Source organism: Rissa tridactyla, chromosome 3 (assembly GCF_028500815.1).
Source record: "Rissa tridactyla isolate bRisTri1 chromosome 3, bRisTri1.patW.cur.20221130, whole genome shotgun sequence".
NCBI lineage: Eukaryota > Metazoa > Chordata > Aves > Charadriiformes > Laridae > Rissa > Rissa tridactyla.
Window position 1 is genome coordinate 41,299,214 of NC_071468.1, and position 18,638 is coordinate 41,317,851.

Below are 18,638 nucleotides of genomic sequence, written 5' to 3' on the forward strand. Positions count from 1 at the left end.
TATATATCTCGGGTGCTCTCTTGGAATTTATGCCAGCATGTTTTTGCAAAATCCTTGTTTTTTTGTTGTTAGGTTTAATCCAGACCTTGAAATCGGAGTCATTGGTATTCCATACTGCCTCTAACAGTCAACTGATATGGCTGGTGAAATTGGGCAAACTTTCAGATACATAAATTCTTTTCCAAATAACTGAAAGCTAGTCTCCAACTATGTTTCCAACAGTGATTTCAAGGAGGAGAGGATTATTTATTTTACAATAACTGAATTTTCAAAAAGTATTGTCAAGCCTACAGAATTCGTTCTGCTTTGCTGCTAGATGGTGTAATAATGTTATTTCTGCTTACAGATGTTCTTATACCTACTCTTGAAAGAGTCGCAATATATTGAATTCTTTATCACTGCGTTTGGAGTTACTCAGATGTAATAACTTCATTTGTTTCTCCTTTAAGTCGTTTGACAATGTTTAGAAATGATAAGCTACCTCAGAACTCTCATATCCAACATTAAGTACTGTACAAATGTGATGATGAATCAATTCTGACAGCTAATTCAAATTGAAAAAGGAAACTACAAGAAAAATAATGAGTGGAGGTGCAAATTTTGAGGGAACATTAATCAACAATTTAGTAAATACTGCTAACAAGATTAAACTTGTAAGAAGCTTTTCAAGGCCAAGGTGATGTCAGCAGTTGGTGTTTAACCTTTCTTTTGAAATATTTTGTGAAGTAGGTGGCAATTTGAACTTATAGTTTAATTCCCCAGTGAATCACTAGTAGAATATTTGCAGTGCTGAAAACTTTCTTATAAAATCGGTTAAGTGATTTGTCATTTTATTATTTTGGAATTTAACAGTATCTCTTTCTGTCCTTGTTTAATTCTGTAGACGTTTGTGAATGATGTGAGGATTCCAGAACAGACATACATCACTCTGAAGTTAGAAGATAAATTGAGATTTGGATATGATATCCTTGTCATAAAAATGCACAATGTCCTGACACGCTTTTCTTGCTGAAAGTATGGCGGTGTTAAATGAAGAGTTCTCATACTACTTGAGAAGCAACTTCGAAATATTTATCTCTCTCGTTACTACAAAAATGCCTACAGTAGAGAAAATTGCGGGTTTTAGAATACTGTATCTTGGTCAGAACCACCGATAAAGTACATTTCATTGTTTCTCACGGCAGGAAACCTCAAATTCCAATTACTATTTAAAACCTAACATGCAACTTCTGTTTTACAAAGCAACGTTACTTTTCTTTGAGGCAAATATACAAATATTTGTATCAGATGACATTGTATACAAGGAGAGAAAATTACAAGTAATTACTCAGTAAACTATCAAATAAAAAAAAAAGAACTTATATTATTACAACAGTAATGTGTCTACTCAATGTTCTGTTTACAAATGGTAAATAATTATATTGTGGTTTGCGTTTGCTGTGATGAGTATGATTGTACATGCTAGTCCTAACAGTGACATATTTGTAGAACAAGTGTCACCATGTCTATGTAAGAATAGGCTGCAGAACTGTTGCTTTTCTGTAAAATCCTCTTGTGAATTGAGAAATCTTTCCACTGTTTTCCTTAGCATTTCTTACATACTAATCTTTTTACTGTTGTCAGGGGAGAGATGAGAGTCCCTGAAGAAGCACTTAAGGTAACAGTGTGCAGTTCCTAGATGTTCTTCTGTCATTGTCTATTGGTAACATTGGGGTTTTTTCATTCTTTAAGGGTGTTTTTTCTCTCTATTTAATGTCATGTAGCATGAAAAATTCACAAGCCAACTCCAATTATCCCAAAAATCTTCAGAGGCAGAAGGGTCGAAGCAAACTAGCTCCAAAAACTCAGAGTCCAAGGTAGCAGACTCCACAGCTGAAGGGCACCACAAAACTCCAGAAGCATTGAAATCTGAAGAGAAATCAATGGGTAAGGTTCATTTTTCCTGCAGAAGCACACAGAATTGTAAGGGATATTTATTTGCTTTGCTAGGATGCTTGTGAAGTTCTATAGATAGATGTAAAAACTTCACATATGTGAATTTTTAAACATACTTTAAGTGTAATTAATAACTTTCAGAATTGAATTTTTTGCCTTTTTTACTGTAGTATCCACATGTTAAGAAAACTCATAAAGGGACATTTAATCAGCATTTATCAGATTTTTGCATTTCTCTTTACAAAATCTCAAACTTTCAACATTTGTGGCAGGAAAGTGTGCTATTTTTTTGCAGATTTACTGAAAATCTGAAAATATTTGTTCAGGAACAGTTTGTACTTTTTGCCACCGCTATTGTCAAGTGCTCTCTTTTTTTGTTTCTTTTTTTTTCTTCCTTTTTTTTTTCCTCCTCTCTCATCCTCTTCCCTCTTTCCTTCTTTTTCTGTGGTATAACTAATTAACTTGTTTGTTTTGTTGGTTGATCTCACATCCTATTAAGGGTACATAAAGCCTACCTAGTACTTCAGTGTTCCTATTCAATATGTCTTTTCAGCATTCAAGTCCTCTTAAATTTTCATAAAGTAGCACAGAGGGGTTTTTTTATCCTCATCTTCCATTTTTCTTTTCACTCTTCCAAAAATAACAGTCAAAGTTAATGATAGGGATTTATATTTGAGTGCAACTCTCAGAAGCTTTATGGAGATTGATTGTCTCACTGTTGCTGTATATGTACATAGCTGTTTACTATTGCTAATTCAGTGCACAAGTATCAGCCATCAAGTTTTTAAAAAGAATTCACCATTGACTAAAGTGCAATGCTGTTTAAAAAACTAAGTACTTAGTATCTTCAAATTGTATGGAATTTTTTGGCATGGCTATGAAATTCTGTATCATCTTTGGAACGTCAGTGAATAAAACATTGAATAAAAATGTTGACATTCACAATAGGCAAAGTTACAGACAAGCTACTAGGGTGGATTTGAACAGATCATGTTATTTTATATACAGACTGTTTAAAGTATCTTCAGAACACCTGTATGATACTAGAATAGCTAAATCTCAGTAGGGTGAACTATATTTCCAAGAGAACAGGTCAAAACTAATCCAGTCAATGTATCCAGGTAGAAATCTTAATTATATCAGTGGGTTTTTTCTTATTTATTCTTTATTTTTAAATGTGTTTAATTAATCATGTATATACTTCTTATATAAGTAATAGCATTTTTAATTGTACTGTAATTTAAGTATTACCTTTTAAAAATAAAAAAATGGTTTCACTCAGTAAAGTTTTACACAAGGTAACTTTCAGCACTCTGTAGTAGCTGTCAGCAATTTGGAATCTTGGCAACATTGCAAAATTTGATCAGTTTTTTGTGCAGTGAGTTCAGATTTCACTGAAAGGTCAATGTGGGTAAAAGTGAGAATCTTCTCTCAGAAATAGCAGCAGACAGCTTTTAGGAATGTACTGCTATGCTGATGACTTCAAACTGAAAGCAGAAAATAATGTTTACAGATATATCAGGGTAACAATAAGGGATGTCAGCTGCCTTTGCGTAAATGTTTGCGCCAGAAGTTTTGATCAGGTCATTAGTAAGCTTTTATATTTAGAACCCAGATCAGTTATCTAGCCTCCAAGTTTGTTTTGTATTTAGGCAAATGCATGCAACCAATTCATATCAGCTTCCAGGAGATACGATTTTCACTTAAATATCACAACTAAACAGAAAAGTAATTTCTTCTGCTTTGGGCTGATTTTATAGATCTTTCTGCCATGCCTCGTGGGACACCTTTGTATGGGCAGCCAGCCTGGTGGGGTGATGATGAAGCTGATGAAAAAAGTGGTTGTAAGCCAGATAGCAAGCATGAAGAAAAAGTGCATGAGGCGGGGGCTTCAGGTAAGTCTGTTGTCTTATTTTTGTGGGGGTTTTGTACATACATTCTTAACTAATTAACTAAATAAATATTAATGTTTGTAAGTCTCATAGACAGTTTGCATAGATGAAAGCCTATTAAAATTAAGTTAGTTTAAAAAATTTAAACCGTGTATTTCCAGAGACCAATTTCATGTATAATGTATGTTTTCTAGTATATAATACAATTTATTATCAGCAGATATAGAAAATAACGTTACATGAACCAGTGTGTCTTATTTATCAACTTAATCCATACCTGTCATTTTATGTGCTCAAAATTAGAGATTTCATAGGGATATTTCATTAAAGTACTTTCTGAATATAAATGGTGCTATATTATTTTTGTATTTGACTTTTAGCTATATAAGGTGATCTACACTAAGATTCTCTCCTGTAATTCAATAATGTTGCATTAGTGGGAATTGCATTTCATAGTTCTTGCAGTAAAGATTCACATAATCTAAAGTTAAACTGATAATGTTTGTTTCCCCATAACACAGATTTTTTTTTTATTGTTATTTACCTATACGCAGTATGTCTTGCCAAATCTTAAAACTCAATGGCTATAATTAGGCTTCTAAGTCTATCATCAGGCATATAAATAAAGTGACCGGTATTCTAATAAAGATAATAACCTTAAAACTTACTCAAGTTAGGACAAAATTCAGCCATGTTTGTTGAGCTGTTTAGACATGCATTTAAGGCCCAGCAGTTTTAAATTTGCAGATTATTAAAGTACTTTAGCTGAGGTGGGAATGTCTCTCTTCCTGCAATAGTAGTTGCCTTGGTTATCATGAATCCTAGTTTGCAGTAGTTGGAGTAAACTCTAAAAACATGTAAAATTAAATGAAGCTAACAGTCCAATGTAATAATGTTAACGTCTTTGGTGTTAAGTTTTTGTCATAGCTTTTAATGACCTTTTTCATATTAGTCTAAAGTTGTCATGAGAAAGATAGTAAAGTCAGTCTCTTGAGATTTGGACTAATAGAAAGAAACTAGGTGAAAACATTGAAATTAGTGACAAGTTTTGTGCAACTTAACTTTGTTGCATATAAAAGAACTGTGTTATATAACAGTACAATTATAAAACACTTTCTCATTTGGTTGGGTTTTTCGTTAAAAACTTCTCTACCGTACGCAGCATGAGTAGAGTATGCTATTGTGTGCTCCTGTGGAGACATTTTAACTACAGGTTTAATATCCTGCACTGGTAATTTATAACTGCAGTTCAAATCTTGTCTAGAATTGTGTTCTTCAAATACTTTTAAGCATTCCTAAGGAATACAAATTTTGTTCCTAATGTCAATAATAGTGAGAGGCAGTGACTGTTAGATGTTGTTCCACTTCGATTTTTCTCAACAGAATGGAAAAGCATGCATGTCATCAGTTACAAAGAAAAAGAATTAAGTCCTTACCTTCAAGTCATGCCAGTGATAGACTTGCTAGCCACATGATTCTCCTTGCTTTCCAGATTACAGGAAGCATTACATATTGTCTATGAAACCTGTGACTGTATCTTCCTGTGCATGCCAAAACAGGGATGGTAGTCTGTGGTTTTAGTGCTTAGATGCCAGTGTTTAGCAAACTAATACAACAAAAATATCAATTCATCAAGCTTTTTATACTCGCATGTATCTATCTACGTTGTTTTACTTCAAAAAACATGCATGTTATTTGCCCTCATTAAATATAGGGAGTATTAAAAAGTAGTATCCTGAAATCTGTGGTTTTGGCGCCATGCTGTTAACAAGGTATGATACAAGATTCCAGCTTCTGTTTAGTAGCAAGCCTATTCTTATTTTTTCATAACTTTAAATTGCTTTTCAGAAGCGATATTGCATCGTCGTTTATATTCTGTTGTATTTATTTTACCAAGAGATTTTTCAGAATGTGATCGATCAGTGCTTCTGTCTTAGTTCCTGAGTTCAAAATAAAATAAGGTTCCAACTTCCTCTCAAACTAATCAAGGAGATGCATCAGTAGTAGATGAAAACAAATTTGTTCTAGACAGAACATCAGTGATGGTTGTATTTTGACATGCTTTACCTTAGTGAAGTCATCATAAGGTAAATGATGAATAGAGAAGATGGACTAATATTTTCTACACTGTTTAACTGATTTTGTTTGTTTGTTTTCCATATATATATACACTATATATAAAAATAAAACTTGGGCATGGAACCTTCTTTGCAAATACATTTCTTTTTTTTTTTTTTTAAATGTACGTGTTAGAAATCCCTTTTGTTTATTTTGTTGTTGTTTAATTATTAATTTATCTCCAAGAAATAAAATTAATCTAAGTAGAGTGTAGGGATAGCTTCTATTTCCTCAAACTGAAAGAGTAATAAATCTGCAAGAATGGAATTTAGTTTGAATAAGCACATACTAAACAAAAGCTTATGTGAAATGTTATGGGAAGACACTGCTGGGAAAAAAACAAAACCTGACACTTTTGCAAAACAATTTAATTTGGGAGGATGTGGAACTAAAATCCTATGTATAGACAAGTGTTTTATTTATCTCGATCACTTAATCTCTCAGTAGACATTAGTCATATGTTTTACTAGTCTGGCTTTTGATTTTTGTAGATGTTTTTTAGTAGTGTTGACGGAGAGCCTGACAGACTAGATAAGACTTGACATCTGGCTCTATGGACACGTTTTTCTCAATCTCAGAACACTATGTCTGTGTAGATGTGTACAAAAAAACTATCCCCAATGTTTTCATGCAATTATAAAACAGATACAAGCTTTTTGGGCCCCTTTAGCCTACAGTTAAGTTCTGTGAAAACATTAAGTTAATTTTCAACAAGTTAGTATATATTTTCTTCATGCATTTAGGTTTTATAACATAGATAATATAATAATTGGAAATCAATATAAAGGAACACTTTAATGGGAAATTTCACAAGACTCGTGTTTGGCTATCTTTTAAATAAAAACGAACTTCAATAAAAAGCATTCAAGATCAATGCAGTTATTTATTCTTTCATGGGCTAAATTGTATTAAGCATTTAAAACAACAACTTGGAACATGCTTCTTAATATAAACTGCATAAAAGTAAGTACATTACAGGTGAATTCACATATGTAAGTACATAAACTTTTTGTTCAGTAACTCAAATCAATAAAGCCTGCTATCATTTAACAAATTAATCCTATGAAGAACCTGCTTCATGCTTTAATGATTTGGTCCATGATTATTCGCTGAATAGAAAAGAAGGCATGAATTGTAACAGATGGGGCAAGGTTTAATGAGGAGATTGAAATGGGAGATTTGTTTCTGCTAAGCCAACTATAGACAATTAGTCTTTACAGTTTCAAGTTAATAAGATTATTTCAATGCTACTGTCTTTCTGTCACAATGGAAACTCACTAATGGAAATCATTTGCAAACAGAGCAAAATAGCCTGGAAAACTTTAAAAAGAAAAAAACTTTCTGCTTTTTTCAGACATGCATGTTGCTCTAATTTAGTGATCTGTAGATCTACTAGACTGTATTAAAATGGACAGTTGTGTATACACCTATGGTGTGACTTTATCGGTGCTGCAGCTGTTAAACTTACATGTTATTGGCAAGTTTACTGGGTGTGTAATTATTATTATTGCCATGTGTTACACCCTCACTTCCTGGGAAAGCAAAAACTGCATTCCCTTCTGATCTCAGTAGTAGTTCTAGAATTTCATGTCATTAATGCCTTTACTAGAAGTCTAAGAAAAGATAGAAGTCAATTTTTAAACAGGCTTTAAGAATCCAAAGTATTTTTTCCATTTGGCATGAAGTGTTTTTTAATTACAGTATTGTGTAACAATATATGAGATAAACTCTCCTTACATTTAAGAAACAGTGTCGTTTTAAGCTAAAGCAGGCTGACTACTATTTTGAACGTACCAGAGTAATCACTGTAAGTAAAAGATTACACATGTGTTTAATCATTAGTATTAACATTAAAGTTCCTAGAAGTTCCTAAAGTTTCTGGAATACATGCAAGTTCTGGATATATAAGGCTTGCTTTGCAAAGCTATAGCAGTGAATGTGCACGGTATGTCATGGGGAGCTTACAGAACTTTAGAGCCATCACACCAACATATTTAAGTAAGATTAGTTTTGCACTTTTTTCACTTTAACTCCTTTAAAGCATGTTGTTAAATGATTTATTATAAGAGATGGGCATTTCTATGTAATGTTATTTTATATTTTTATTTAGAGAGAGCAATTTTCATATTATTTCATAAGACAGGTTATGACAACATTAAAAGACAAAGATCTTATTTAATACTTGGTGAATCATTACATGTACTTTTCATAATCTTGTATTTAAATAACAAATGAAAAATATGCTTTAGCCATAAAGCAAAAAAAGAACCTAAGAGGTAAGTGAGAAATAAAAAGTAGTAATATAGAGAGAAAGAGAAAGGAAAAAACCAAATTATATTGCAAAATTATATTGCACAGTACCAATATAAAGCTAACATATAAAAAATATTTTGGGGTATTATGGAAATAGGATGTTTTGGCTGCTTCTTATACCTTCCGCAAATAAATATTTTGCTTCAGGTTTACAGATGTTTTTTCAAGTGCTTTGTAAATTCCAGATCATTTTCTTTTACAAGTTTCATTTTTAAAATTGTATTTTTAAGGCAGAAAAAAAGAACATTTCTAAAATATCTGAAAACTCTGCAAAATGTTTTCTGAGGTTTCATCCTATCTTTGCAGATGATAATATACTCATAAACCCAGGCGATTTCTTGCATATCTGATAGATGATGTTGAGTAGCACAGAACACCTATGACATTTCTTGTCCAGGTTGGCAAGTAAAATTTTAAGACTCTGACCATTTGTGTGTGTAACAGATTAAGATATAAAACTTAAAAAAACCAAAAATTCCTAAAAGATGTAATCAGTTCTGCTTCTGCTAGTGACACAAGGTGAATGTTGCTTTCCTAATGATCATCTCTCGGATTATTCTAGTAAAGAGTCTCCCTGAATCTCCATTTGGTTAAGCCTATGATTTCCCAAGTAATACATAGCTTCTTATTGCGTTCTTACTTGCCTTGCAGAAACTATTGCACAGTTGCCTTTTGTAGCTCTAGAACTTTGTAGAATGAGAACGTCTTCTTTACAGACACCCTTGTTCTTTTTCTGCCCCTTTCCTTTCACCCTTGCCAACTAAAAAAATCTCTTCAGTTCCTGAAGAGATAGCAGTTCACAATGTGTCTGTCCGTCCCCTCGTTTTCCCAAAATACGCTTTCAGTTCCACACAATTTTCTTTTTTGCTGTACAGATACTGTGCTTGCTCTGCTTAAAAATTATAGAGCTGTGATGACCACTATCTTCAGTATTTGCTTGAGGGTTTTCTCTTAAAGCTACCTGTATTTAGTCTGATACATAATTTCCTTCATCTTGGCAGATGACTTTTTATAATAGGATTTCAAAGGTAAGGCTATTTTATAGATGACTCTCTGTAATATTTAGAAAGCTGTAAGGACTTGCATTTAGAATTTGTGTGAAAAATTCCAAAGAGTGGTTCAGATCAGAATCTGTATTAATTTTTTGTTTCCTCATTGTTTTCAATCCCTTATTGTAATAAATTCTGATGTATTTAACTCTTCTAAAAATGCAAGTACTTCAGACTGAAAATGGGATTTTTAAGTAATTAACTTGTACTTCAGATATTTTTCATTGTATCATTTCTAAGAATTTTTCTAGTTTAGAAGAATTCACAATTTAGTTGTAGTTCAGTTTCTCACTTCTTTTGATTAAACTGTCATAATTTAGATTCAAATGATACTACAGCATCTGTTTAATCAAAAATATTAGAATCAAATACTGTGTGTATCATAGATCAAAGAGCTGATTTCAGATGTTAAATTTGGGAAATTATGTTAAAGGGGAAATTTTTTTATGAAGTTGTCCGTCTATGCTGACAAGCCAGTGTTACAGATCCCCTCATCATACCCCTACCACACATCTGATGCAATTTGGCTAATTTTCAAAAGATATTGATGAACCAGTTTTTTAATGTTTGCTGAAAAATATTATTGTGTGGCCAGTAGATTACTCTTGCCAGGCCCAAAAGTAGAAATATTTCTCAAAACATACTGTATTAGCCAGTTATCTTTTGAAGGAGCATTCCACACTATATTTTGATTACTTATTTGTTACAGGAATTGCATGAAATTAGGCTTGCAGCTCTGAATAGAACCACAGGGAAAAAAACTAAGGTACATATGAACTGGCTCCCTGGTGGATTACTCTCCTATTCAATGACAGTGTTGCTGACTGTAAGGATCCTGGCTCTAGATTTGATCCTACTAGAGCTTGAACCATTCCAGCTTGATAGCTAGATGAAGCAAACAGAGAGTGATAGTAGTTTACCTGAAATCTAGTAGCTGCAAAGCATGGCTTTTGTTTATTTCTGTACATTTTCTGTCTAAACATAGAAGCTTTTTAAATTACCTTTGCATCAGTAAAATAGATTCATTCTATATTGTTTGTCTGCTGGTATAAATGTTTTGGGGAAGGAGACTAAAAAGGCATTCCGTTTCCTAGGGAGGGGAGTAGTGAGTTGCTCTTGTAGTGCCTGAAAATTACCCCACAGAGATGAGGTAGCTGACAGTGCAGTGAAAAGCATTAGCTACGGTGGTTTTGGAATGCAACAGCACAATATAAAAAACTGTCTGAATTCTGAACATCTTTAGTGTTTGTATCACCTACTTTTAGCTAAAATAAATTAAAACAGTTTTGTTACCTGCATCAGAGCTATTTTATCGTGCTGGTATCCAAGCATGGCAATAATAAAGAATGTATACTATTTTTGTTATCACTCCATAATGTCATTCTTTTTTTAACTTTTCCAACTATTATCCTGTCCCATAATTAGTTCCATTTCTCTGTATCAAACTACCATCCTTTCTTGATTTTTGACTTTTTCCTAAATCTTCACAAGAAGCATGTGCTTGTGAAGAACACCATAGGCACATTATACCATCCTGCATCCTTTACCCCTTAAACTCCTGACTCCTGTATGAATGTTTCTGTTGCTACCTTATTGCATAATAGTTTCATACACCAATGTTAACTCTCTCTGCAGATATAGTGTAGCTATTTTTATCGCCAGAAATCTACTAATTACATTCTTTTTCCTTTAGTTGGCAATCTGAAATGATTTCTTAAGCATCTTAATGTGGTTCATGATAAATCACGTAGGAGCTATTCAGAATTCTTTTGCTGGAGTGTAACCTGCCATTGCTACTGACATCATAAGCATCCATTGCTTATAGCACATCTCTACAGCAGATATTTTGGCTAGCTTATTAGTTCATGAAATGCAACCAAAAGGTTTGTTTTCTTAAAGGCACATTGGTAGCTTTGCTAGCAACCACAAGAAGCTGTTTAGCCTTTTTTCAGGCTATGCAGTGGGACTTCCAGTTACTACCCCGTGCTTTTTCCACATTCTGCTTTCTTTACCCAGTTAGAGCATGGTTTGGTAACATTCTGCATGCTTCCAGCTATTGTTGCTTTTTCTGTTCATCTACAAATTATGGAAACAAGTGAAATAAGAGCAGATGACAGTAGGATTTAGCTTGATTCTTTGATTTTATCTTTTGTAGAAACATAAAGTGTTTGAATTCCAAAACACTTTCCAATGCTTATCACTGTTAAACTTTTCAAGCCAGAATTGATGTTTATGTTGAGTTAATGTGTGAATTGTTTTTCCTAAGAATATTACCAAACAAAATTATACTAGCTATTCACTGCAGTAGATGAAAGCCAGATCACTAGCACTTGTTTTGGGAGCACCTTGATTTTATGTTTTTCCAATAGATTGGAATTGCAGTAATGATCATCTCAACTATTTCTCTAATGTGATTTCCCTGTTTTCAATGTGCTAATAAGTCATCTGACCTTTACGTCTTGTAAAAACTTTTGGAATGCAAATTTCCTTTGACAAATTCTAAGTGAGCTTTTTGCCACTTTATAATCTGTACAGCCAAAGCTTGTGCTGTCTTTTTAGCGATACTTCTTATATGTAATTCTGGAAGTATTTTTCCAGAACTACGTTGCTCAGTCTTCTCCACAGTCTTACTGTTTATTCCAGAAATTATTCAAGTGGCCCTTACAGGAGTTCGAAAACTTCTTGAAGAACCTGAAGTTCCCAAGTATTGTGAAATCTATTTTTTATTTTTCTTAATAGGATGCAGCACAGATGCCAAGCAAGCTGAGGAGCAATCTGCAGCTGCAAGTGAAGAACTTTATCCTTTCTGTAGGGAACCAAGTTATTTTGAAATCCCTACAAAAGAATTCCAGCAACCTTCGCAGGTAGCAGAGAGCACTATTCATGAAATTCCAACAAAAGACACCCAAAGCTCCCATGCAGCAGGTGCAGGGCATGCTTCCTTTACCATTGAATTTGATGACAACACTCCCGGAAAAGTAACAATCAAAGATCACGTGACAAAATTCACATCGGAACAGCGTCACAAGTCAAAAAAGCCTTCTTCCTCCAGTGGTCAGGACCTGCCTGGGCTTCAAACGGTGATGATGGCCGCAGAGAGCAAAGTAGCAGATTGGCTAGCACAGAACAATCCCCCTAGAATGATATGGGAACCAACAGAGGAGGATTCCAAAAGTATTAAGAGTGATGTTCCAGTGTACTTGAAGAGACTGAAAGGTAAAGTGAATAATTCCAGATGTGCCTATTTTTGAAAGCAACGATTCCTCACCAGCATCCAGCAAGTTGGATCCCTGAGCCCTTGCGGAGTTCAGTTAAAGTCACAGATACTCCACATGCGCGCAAGGATCTGTGCTGGAAAATCTTATTGCAGTATTAAGTCTTATAAAGAGGATAGAAAACCAAATCCTAAATCATCTTACAAATAAGTATACTAATTGGAGGTATTATAGTACAGATGAAAAATTTAAAACATTGATCTCTAAAGGGAAAAGGAAAAACACTAAACCTTAGTTAAACTTTATATATTTCCCATTTTCCCATGCATGACTTTAAAAAGCTGAATTGCTTTCTAGAATCAAAGCTCTGAAGTTCAAATTATGCTTTTAGCAACTCTTCCATTAGCATATGTTCTGTGAATATTCATGTACTCTAAGAAAATAATTTATGGCAAAGAATACATCATATAGTTATTCTGCTTAAATCAGATCATGTATGATCTGATTTAAGCAGAGTCAAGTTTGAGTCAGGAATCTGAAAGAGACCAAGAGCTTCAATTTTTATACTAAGCTTGCAGAATGTTGTATTTGTAATGGCATTCCAGGTGATTATACTTGTTCATTTACTGCAGACAGTGACATTTCAAAGAAAATTAAATCACATGTTAAGTGTGAAAAGTGTATTTTCTTTTGGATGCCACTTAGCAGAATAGAGAAGAAAGTAGTTTAGATGTTCAGATGAAGATTCTGGTGACATTCAAACTTTCAGAATGAAAACTTCTGAAGAACTTTTTCAAGCCTCTCTTACTTTCTGTTTTTAATTTCGGCAGTTTAACCCTACAATTCTGATTTTTCTTGATTCTGCAACGTTACCATGTATAGCTCTTAAACCAGCTGAGACTGGGTACAACCTGCTTTGTCTTACTGATCAGAAGTCTGCTTTTTAAAGCTGACTTTTTTCCAAATTAAGCTAAAAAATAAAATTTTGAAAACAGAATTTTACCAATGAGCTAACATTAAGATAATAGCATAATATTTCTTATAGAGTATATCACAGAGCATTCTTTGGTTTTCATGATACTGTATTATATTCATGAACATTCTTTAAAATATTTGCCATGTCACTTTGATAAATTGGCAGGGCTTTGTTTACAAGGCCTTAGCCTTTTCCTGGCAGAAGCTGCTCAAAGTTTGATAAATTTTCATCTGAGAGGTGCAAATTATGGGGTGCATATGGCTATAATAAATATCTGAGTTTTGTAAGCTTCTGTGATCTGTTTGTATTCTCACTCATTGCTTGTCCTTTTTCAAATTGTAAAGGTAGAGAACATACTTAGCCACTTTAAAGTTTGATTAATAAATAAATGAATAAATAAATAGATCTTCAGCTTTTTCATACAATATCCTGTACTGAAGTCACACTGCTAAAATTATGTTGTATGACTCTCACTGTAGTGTTGATATTTATTGTTATTATTTGGAAGTATATGAACCATCATCTTGTTTTCTTAGGCACTGTATAAGTAAGTGGCAAACAGGAATGTAAGTTAGGATTTCAGCTTTGTATTCAGTGCTATTCATCTGATAAGTAAGGTTTCCCAATATGTGATTACTGTTTAACTGAATAGTAGCAGCATATGCTAACTATGCAAGTGAGAAAACCTTAAAAAAAAAAATAGTTGCACATTCTATGTACACATGAGTAACACTTGATCCAAAAGAGTTCAAATAAGGTAAAACTGTTCCTTCCCAGGAACTGAGATAACACTCAAAAGTGTAGATACTTTCATAGTGCACGAAGTTGCTCTGTGTTAAAAGTGACTTAATGTGTATGAGTATCCAGGCATCCATGCATTTTCAGGTATCATTACAAAGTATATTTATAAGCATATATATGATTTAATAAATACTTAATCTTTATTTATATATCTCAAAATCCTTATTTATATATCTCAAAGTATGAATGGAATGTGGAAATGTGGAATGAAGTAGTAGTACCAACCATTTCACATGCATACATCAGATGCCAAGGGCAGTGAGTGACGGAAAAACTCATTGTATTTCTTGCAAAGAGTAATAAAGAATTCATTCCAATTTTCAGTAGACATTTCTCATGATAAACTGTTGTAAATGCATGAGGAATCCAACAATATGAATTGTGGCTTTCAAATGGTATTTTCAGCTACCAAAAGGGACTATTTTAGGATTTTCTTTTTCCTCTTAACCTTGCCTAGAATGTTTCAGAAGTCATTTGTAATCAACTGGCTGTCTAACAAAATTAATATAAATGGGAAACATACTATAGTACAGCTGGTAAAATACTGGCTTTTGTAAGTCACTGATAAGTATTCACAGGTGAGAATATTGGTGAAAAGGGTAATTCATTGTTTGACTCCTAGAAAGTTGAATGCGTTTTCAGGAGCTGCACAAAATTTGCAGAGACAGGTGCTGAAAGCTGTTGGTGTCTAAACAGAAAACCAATTTGAAATTTTTTTCTCATTTTGCTGGTTTCTTTTGTATGTGTTGGGTTGGGGTTTGGGGTTTTTTTGTTTGTTCCATTGTGCTATATATTCTTCTGCTTTTCTTGTAGGGAATAAGCATGATGATGGCACACAAAGTGATTCAGAAAATGCTGGTGCACACCGGCATTACAGTAAGCGGGCAGCACTTGAAGAACACTTCAGGCATCATCATGCAGAGCTGAAGAAGTCACACCAGAAAGTCCATTCTGCAGAAAAGCAGCAAGAGCAAACTGGTTTGAGTCAGACTGCCTTTATGATTGAGTTTTTTGATGAAGACCATCCTCGAAAGAGACGTTCTTACTCTTTTTCTCAGAATGTAGGAGCTCTGTGCCCAGAATCTCCATCTCCAACACCTCATGCACGAGCTGAAAGAGTGAAACCTACATCAGGAGAGAAAACAGTCCCGTCATCTGTGCAAGCCAGCTCATCACATCACAGAGCAGTACACAGTGTTCATGCAAAACTTCTAAAACAAAAATCAGAAGAACCCTCTGCCGCGTTACCTGTCTTACAAGCTGCATTGTTAAGGAGTTCAGGAAGCCTTGGCCATAGGCCTAGTCAGAACCAGGAGATGGACAAAAAGTTGAAAAGCCAACAGGTTTCTGCTGCTACTGAAAAGGACAATGAGGATGACCAGAGTGACAAAGGTACTTACACTATTGAGTTGGAAAATCCTAATTCTGAAGAAATGGAAGCCCGTAAAATGATTGACAAGGTGAGAAACTTAAAATGTATACTGATGTCAAAGTGGTATGCGATGTGTGGGCAACAGTCTACCACTTTGATTCTACTTATTAAAGCTACTGCAATAATACAAGTTTTTTAACCGATCTATAATGATGAAATGTGGAATGTCATAAAAGCAGCAGCAGGCATTTGGTTAAAAATCATTCCTGTTTGATACTGCTGTTCTTCTAGTTTGGTAGTTTTAATGCATCTTCAAAAGATTTAAGTACTGTAAGAATACTAGGCAACAAAATTCAATTACCTGGTATTTTTATGAGAACTGTTAGATTTGAATTTATTATGTCCCTGTGGAAATACTCACCTGTTCTTAAAATCCTATGGTCTCTGTAATTTTCAGTATATAAATTGGTTCCATCCTATTTGTCATATAGAATAGCATGTAAATGTTTTCTATACTTACAAAAAAAGTATATTCAATGACAGTAGCTTAAATTTCAGCATCCATTTTAAAAAGTAAGTATAAGAATGCTTTCATTTTCTGAAATTTTTTACGTGATAGCAATATCGTTTTCCTAGTCTGAATATAGGTATATGCTTCATTAGGCTTAGGAATCTTATGATGACCAACTTTTGCTTCTTGGTAACAATATAAATAACAATACAAGTCGCAATTACAGTTAAATAACTGCAAATAACTCTTTCATTTGATTCAACCGGAAGATATGGGTAAGCAAAGCTACGTTTAATCATTCGGCTTAACTGACTGTTGAAGATGATTTTATTTTTTTTTCCAGTTACTGTTGTGTTTTCCTAAACAATCCATTGTGGTAGAATGCTGGCATCCAAATCTAGGCAATTTTTTGGCCAATTTAACAGGAAATTAATAGCTTACTTGTTATAAAATTATCTAACGGTTGATTCTGTGTGTCTAAAACTTTTTCAGAGCTGAACAAATACATTAATACATTTAGAATGAATTTTGACTAAATGTTGAAAAATATTTTTTGAAAGAAAAGCTAGCTTCTCTATTTTGATTTTGTAGAAAAATGCTGACCTGGTAGCGAAATGGGAAATTTTATTACAGATGGCTTTATATTATAAAAGTTGTTTATGGAGCATTTGGGAGGGAGGGATTAAAACAATCACCTTCAGTAAAATCATAAATAATTTCACCTCTTACAAATTCTGAAAAGGGGACTTTTGACTTCTTTGAGTCAGTATTCACAGAATTTCTCAGAACTAAACTTGCTTCATTCCAAATGAAGCAAGTGAATATTGAAGAATGTAATTGCTTTGACGTAGTGACTAAAAATATCTACATTTAATTCTTAGGTTATAAATCTTCAATTAAATTGCACCAGAAAACGTGTAAGTCCTGTTTTTCTAAGTATAATTGAGCAATAGGTTTTATTTGGAAACCAGAAAAAAATAATAACATTTGGAAATCCACAATATATGTACTTCATAAGAATGTTAATACTGTCTAATGTTTAATAAGATTTCAAATTATTTGTGGTCTTTAATATCTGTTCAGGATATCCACAGTCAGTTTTTTGTTTGAAACAATTCTCTCCTCTTACAGGAGAGATTCAGGAACAGGAAGTGAACGTACGTGTTAAGGATAGTAGTAAAGTACTGGTTAATATTCTTAGGATTATATAAAAAGCTTTTGGATATCATAAATACCCCTTACTGCTAACCTAAAAAGTGTCACCACTGGAACTTAAAGATTTACTAGGAAGTAAAGCACAGATGTTTTTTCTTTGAGATCTTCTGTGTCTTTTCACTTAGTATCTGTACTGAAGCATTATGAACAGTATATTTTACACCCAGTTCAGAGTCCTGCTGCACAATTCTTATTGGATTTGGTAATATGAAAGAAGTATAATTTTTTTTATGAAGTGCAGAAAAACAGTGAAGAAAATCAAAACCAAATGGAAGCCAAAATTTCTTCCTCCAGCTGAGCTCAGCTTTGCTTCCCTCCTATTTTAAATTGCTAATGCTCTGCAGTCTGTTACTTTGCTGAAGGTGGGTAAGTGAAGAATAAGACAAAGACTTCTGTTAGCCTGTTTACTGCCGTGCTGCTTTATTGAAGATTTAAGAGAATTATTGGTGTACCTTTTATCAATAATTCCAGGGTAACCTCTCTTTCTTTGTTGTCAGGTCAGTCCTTTTTCTCAGCAGTTACAATGCTCAATTGAGTCTCATTTAAGAGTGTCTGTTGGTTCAAAAGATTGACTGAGATGCAAGAGTTGCATTTGCTAAGATTGGGGTGAAAATGCACTGCAAACAGCAAGGATAACTTTCTAAAAAATTTGCACACATAATGCAGTCTTGCCAGTAACAATTTACACTAGAATGGTGCTGAGGTCGTGTCTGGTTTACCTGAAGAATTTCCTATGGAATAAAATACTTCTGGATTTGGGTATTTTTTCTCTTTTACTGGAAGAAAGGGTGAGAATGACCAAAATACACAAAGATTACTTTCGGTGTGACTCATTCACTTAGGAAACCTTAGCCTTAGCCTTGCTCCTGTAGGTAGAGTCTACTCTTCTCTGTAAAGAAACATAAAAGCAAACCACAAATGCAAGAGTGGCATTAACTTGTCAAAAATCAAGGCATGATTAATAATCCTTCTCTGAATTAAGAATGCAAGAGAGATATGCAGGAAATTGAAGTTAAAATTCTCAGAAAAAAATGGAAAAAATATCTATCTGTATAATTTGAAAAGGGGGGGGGAGACCTTAATATTGAGCTATATTTTTTCCTTCAAAAGTACCATTTTTTTTTTGATATAGCCTTTTACTAAAGTTGCTAGGAAGTAGACTCAAGGAAAATAGATGTTTGTGTGAAATGATTTTAAAAATCCAAAAATGCTTTCCTGCTTTTTCAATATCTTGATTTGAT

General features: G+C 33.6%; 1 protein-coding gene across 6 annotated transcripts in view; it reads left to right on the forward strand.

The window, feature by feature from the left end:
* CEP170 (centrosomal protein 170) overlaps nucleotides 1-18,638 on the forward strand; it is a 105,588-nt gene that overhangs the window by 34,151 nt on the left and 52,799 nt on the right. For 5 of the 6 annotated variants that reach the window (XM_054194951.1, XM_054194953.1, XM_054194954.1 and 2 more), the window contains exons 4-9: nucleotides 884-962; nucleotides 1,599-1,657; nucleotides 1,764-1,926; nucleotides 3,696-3,830; nucleotides 12,047-12,523; nucleotides 15,113-15,759. In XM_054194951.1, coding sequence (XP_054050926.1) covers nucleotides 884-962; nucleotides 1,599-1,657; nucleotides 1,764-1,926; nucleotides 3,696-3,830; nucleotides 12,047-12,523; nucleotides 15,113-15,759 — 1,560 coding nt within the window. Of the gene's footprint in view, nucleotides 1-883; nucleotides 963-1,598; nucleotides 1,658-1,763; nucleotides 1,927-2,777; nucleotides 3,519-3,695; nucleotides 3,831-12,046; nucleotides 12,524-15,112; nucleotides 15,760-18,638 lie in introns of those variants that run through there. The other variant, XM_054194956.1, reaches the window with a different exon arrangement.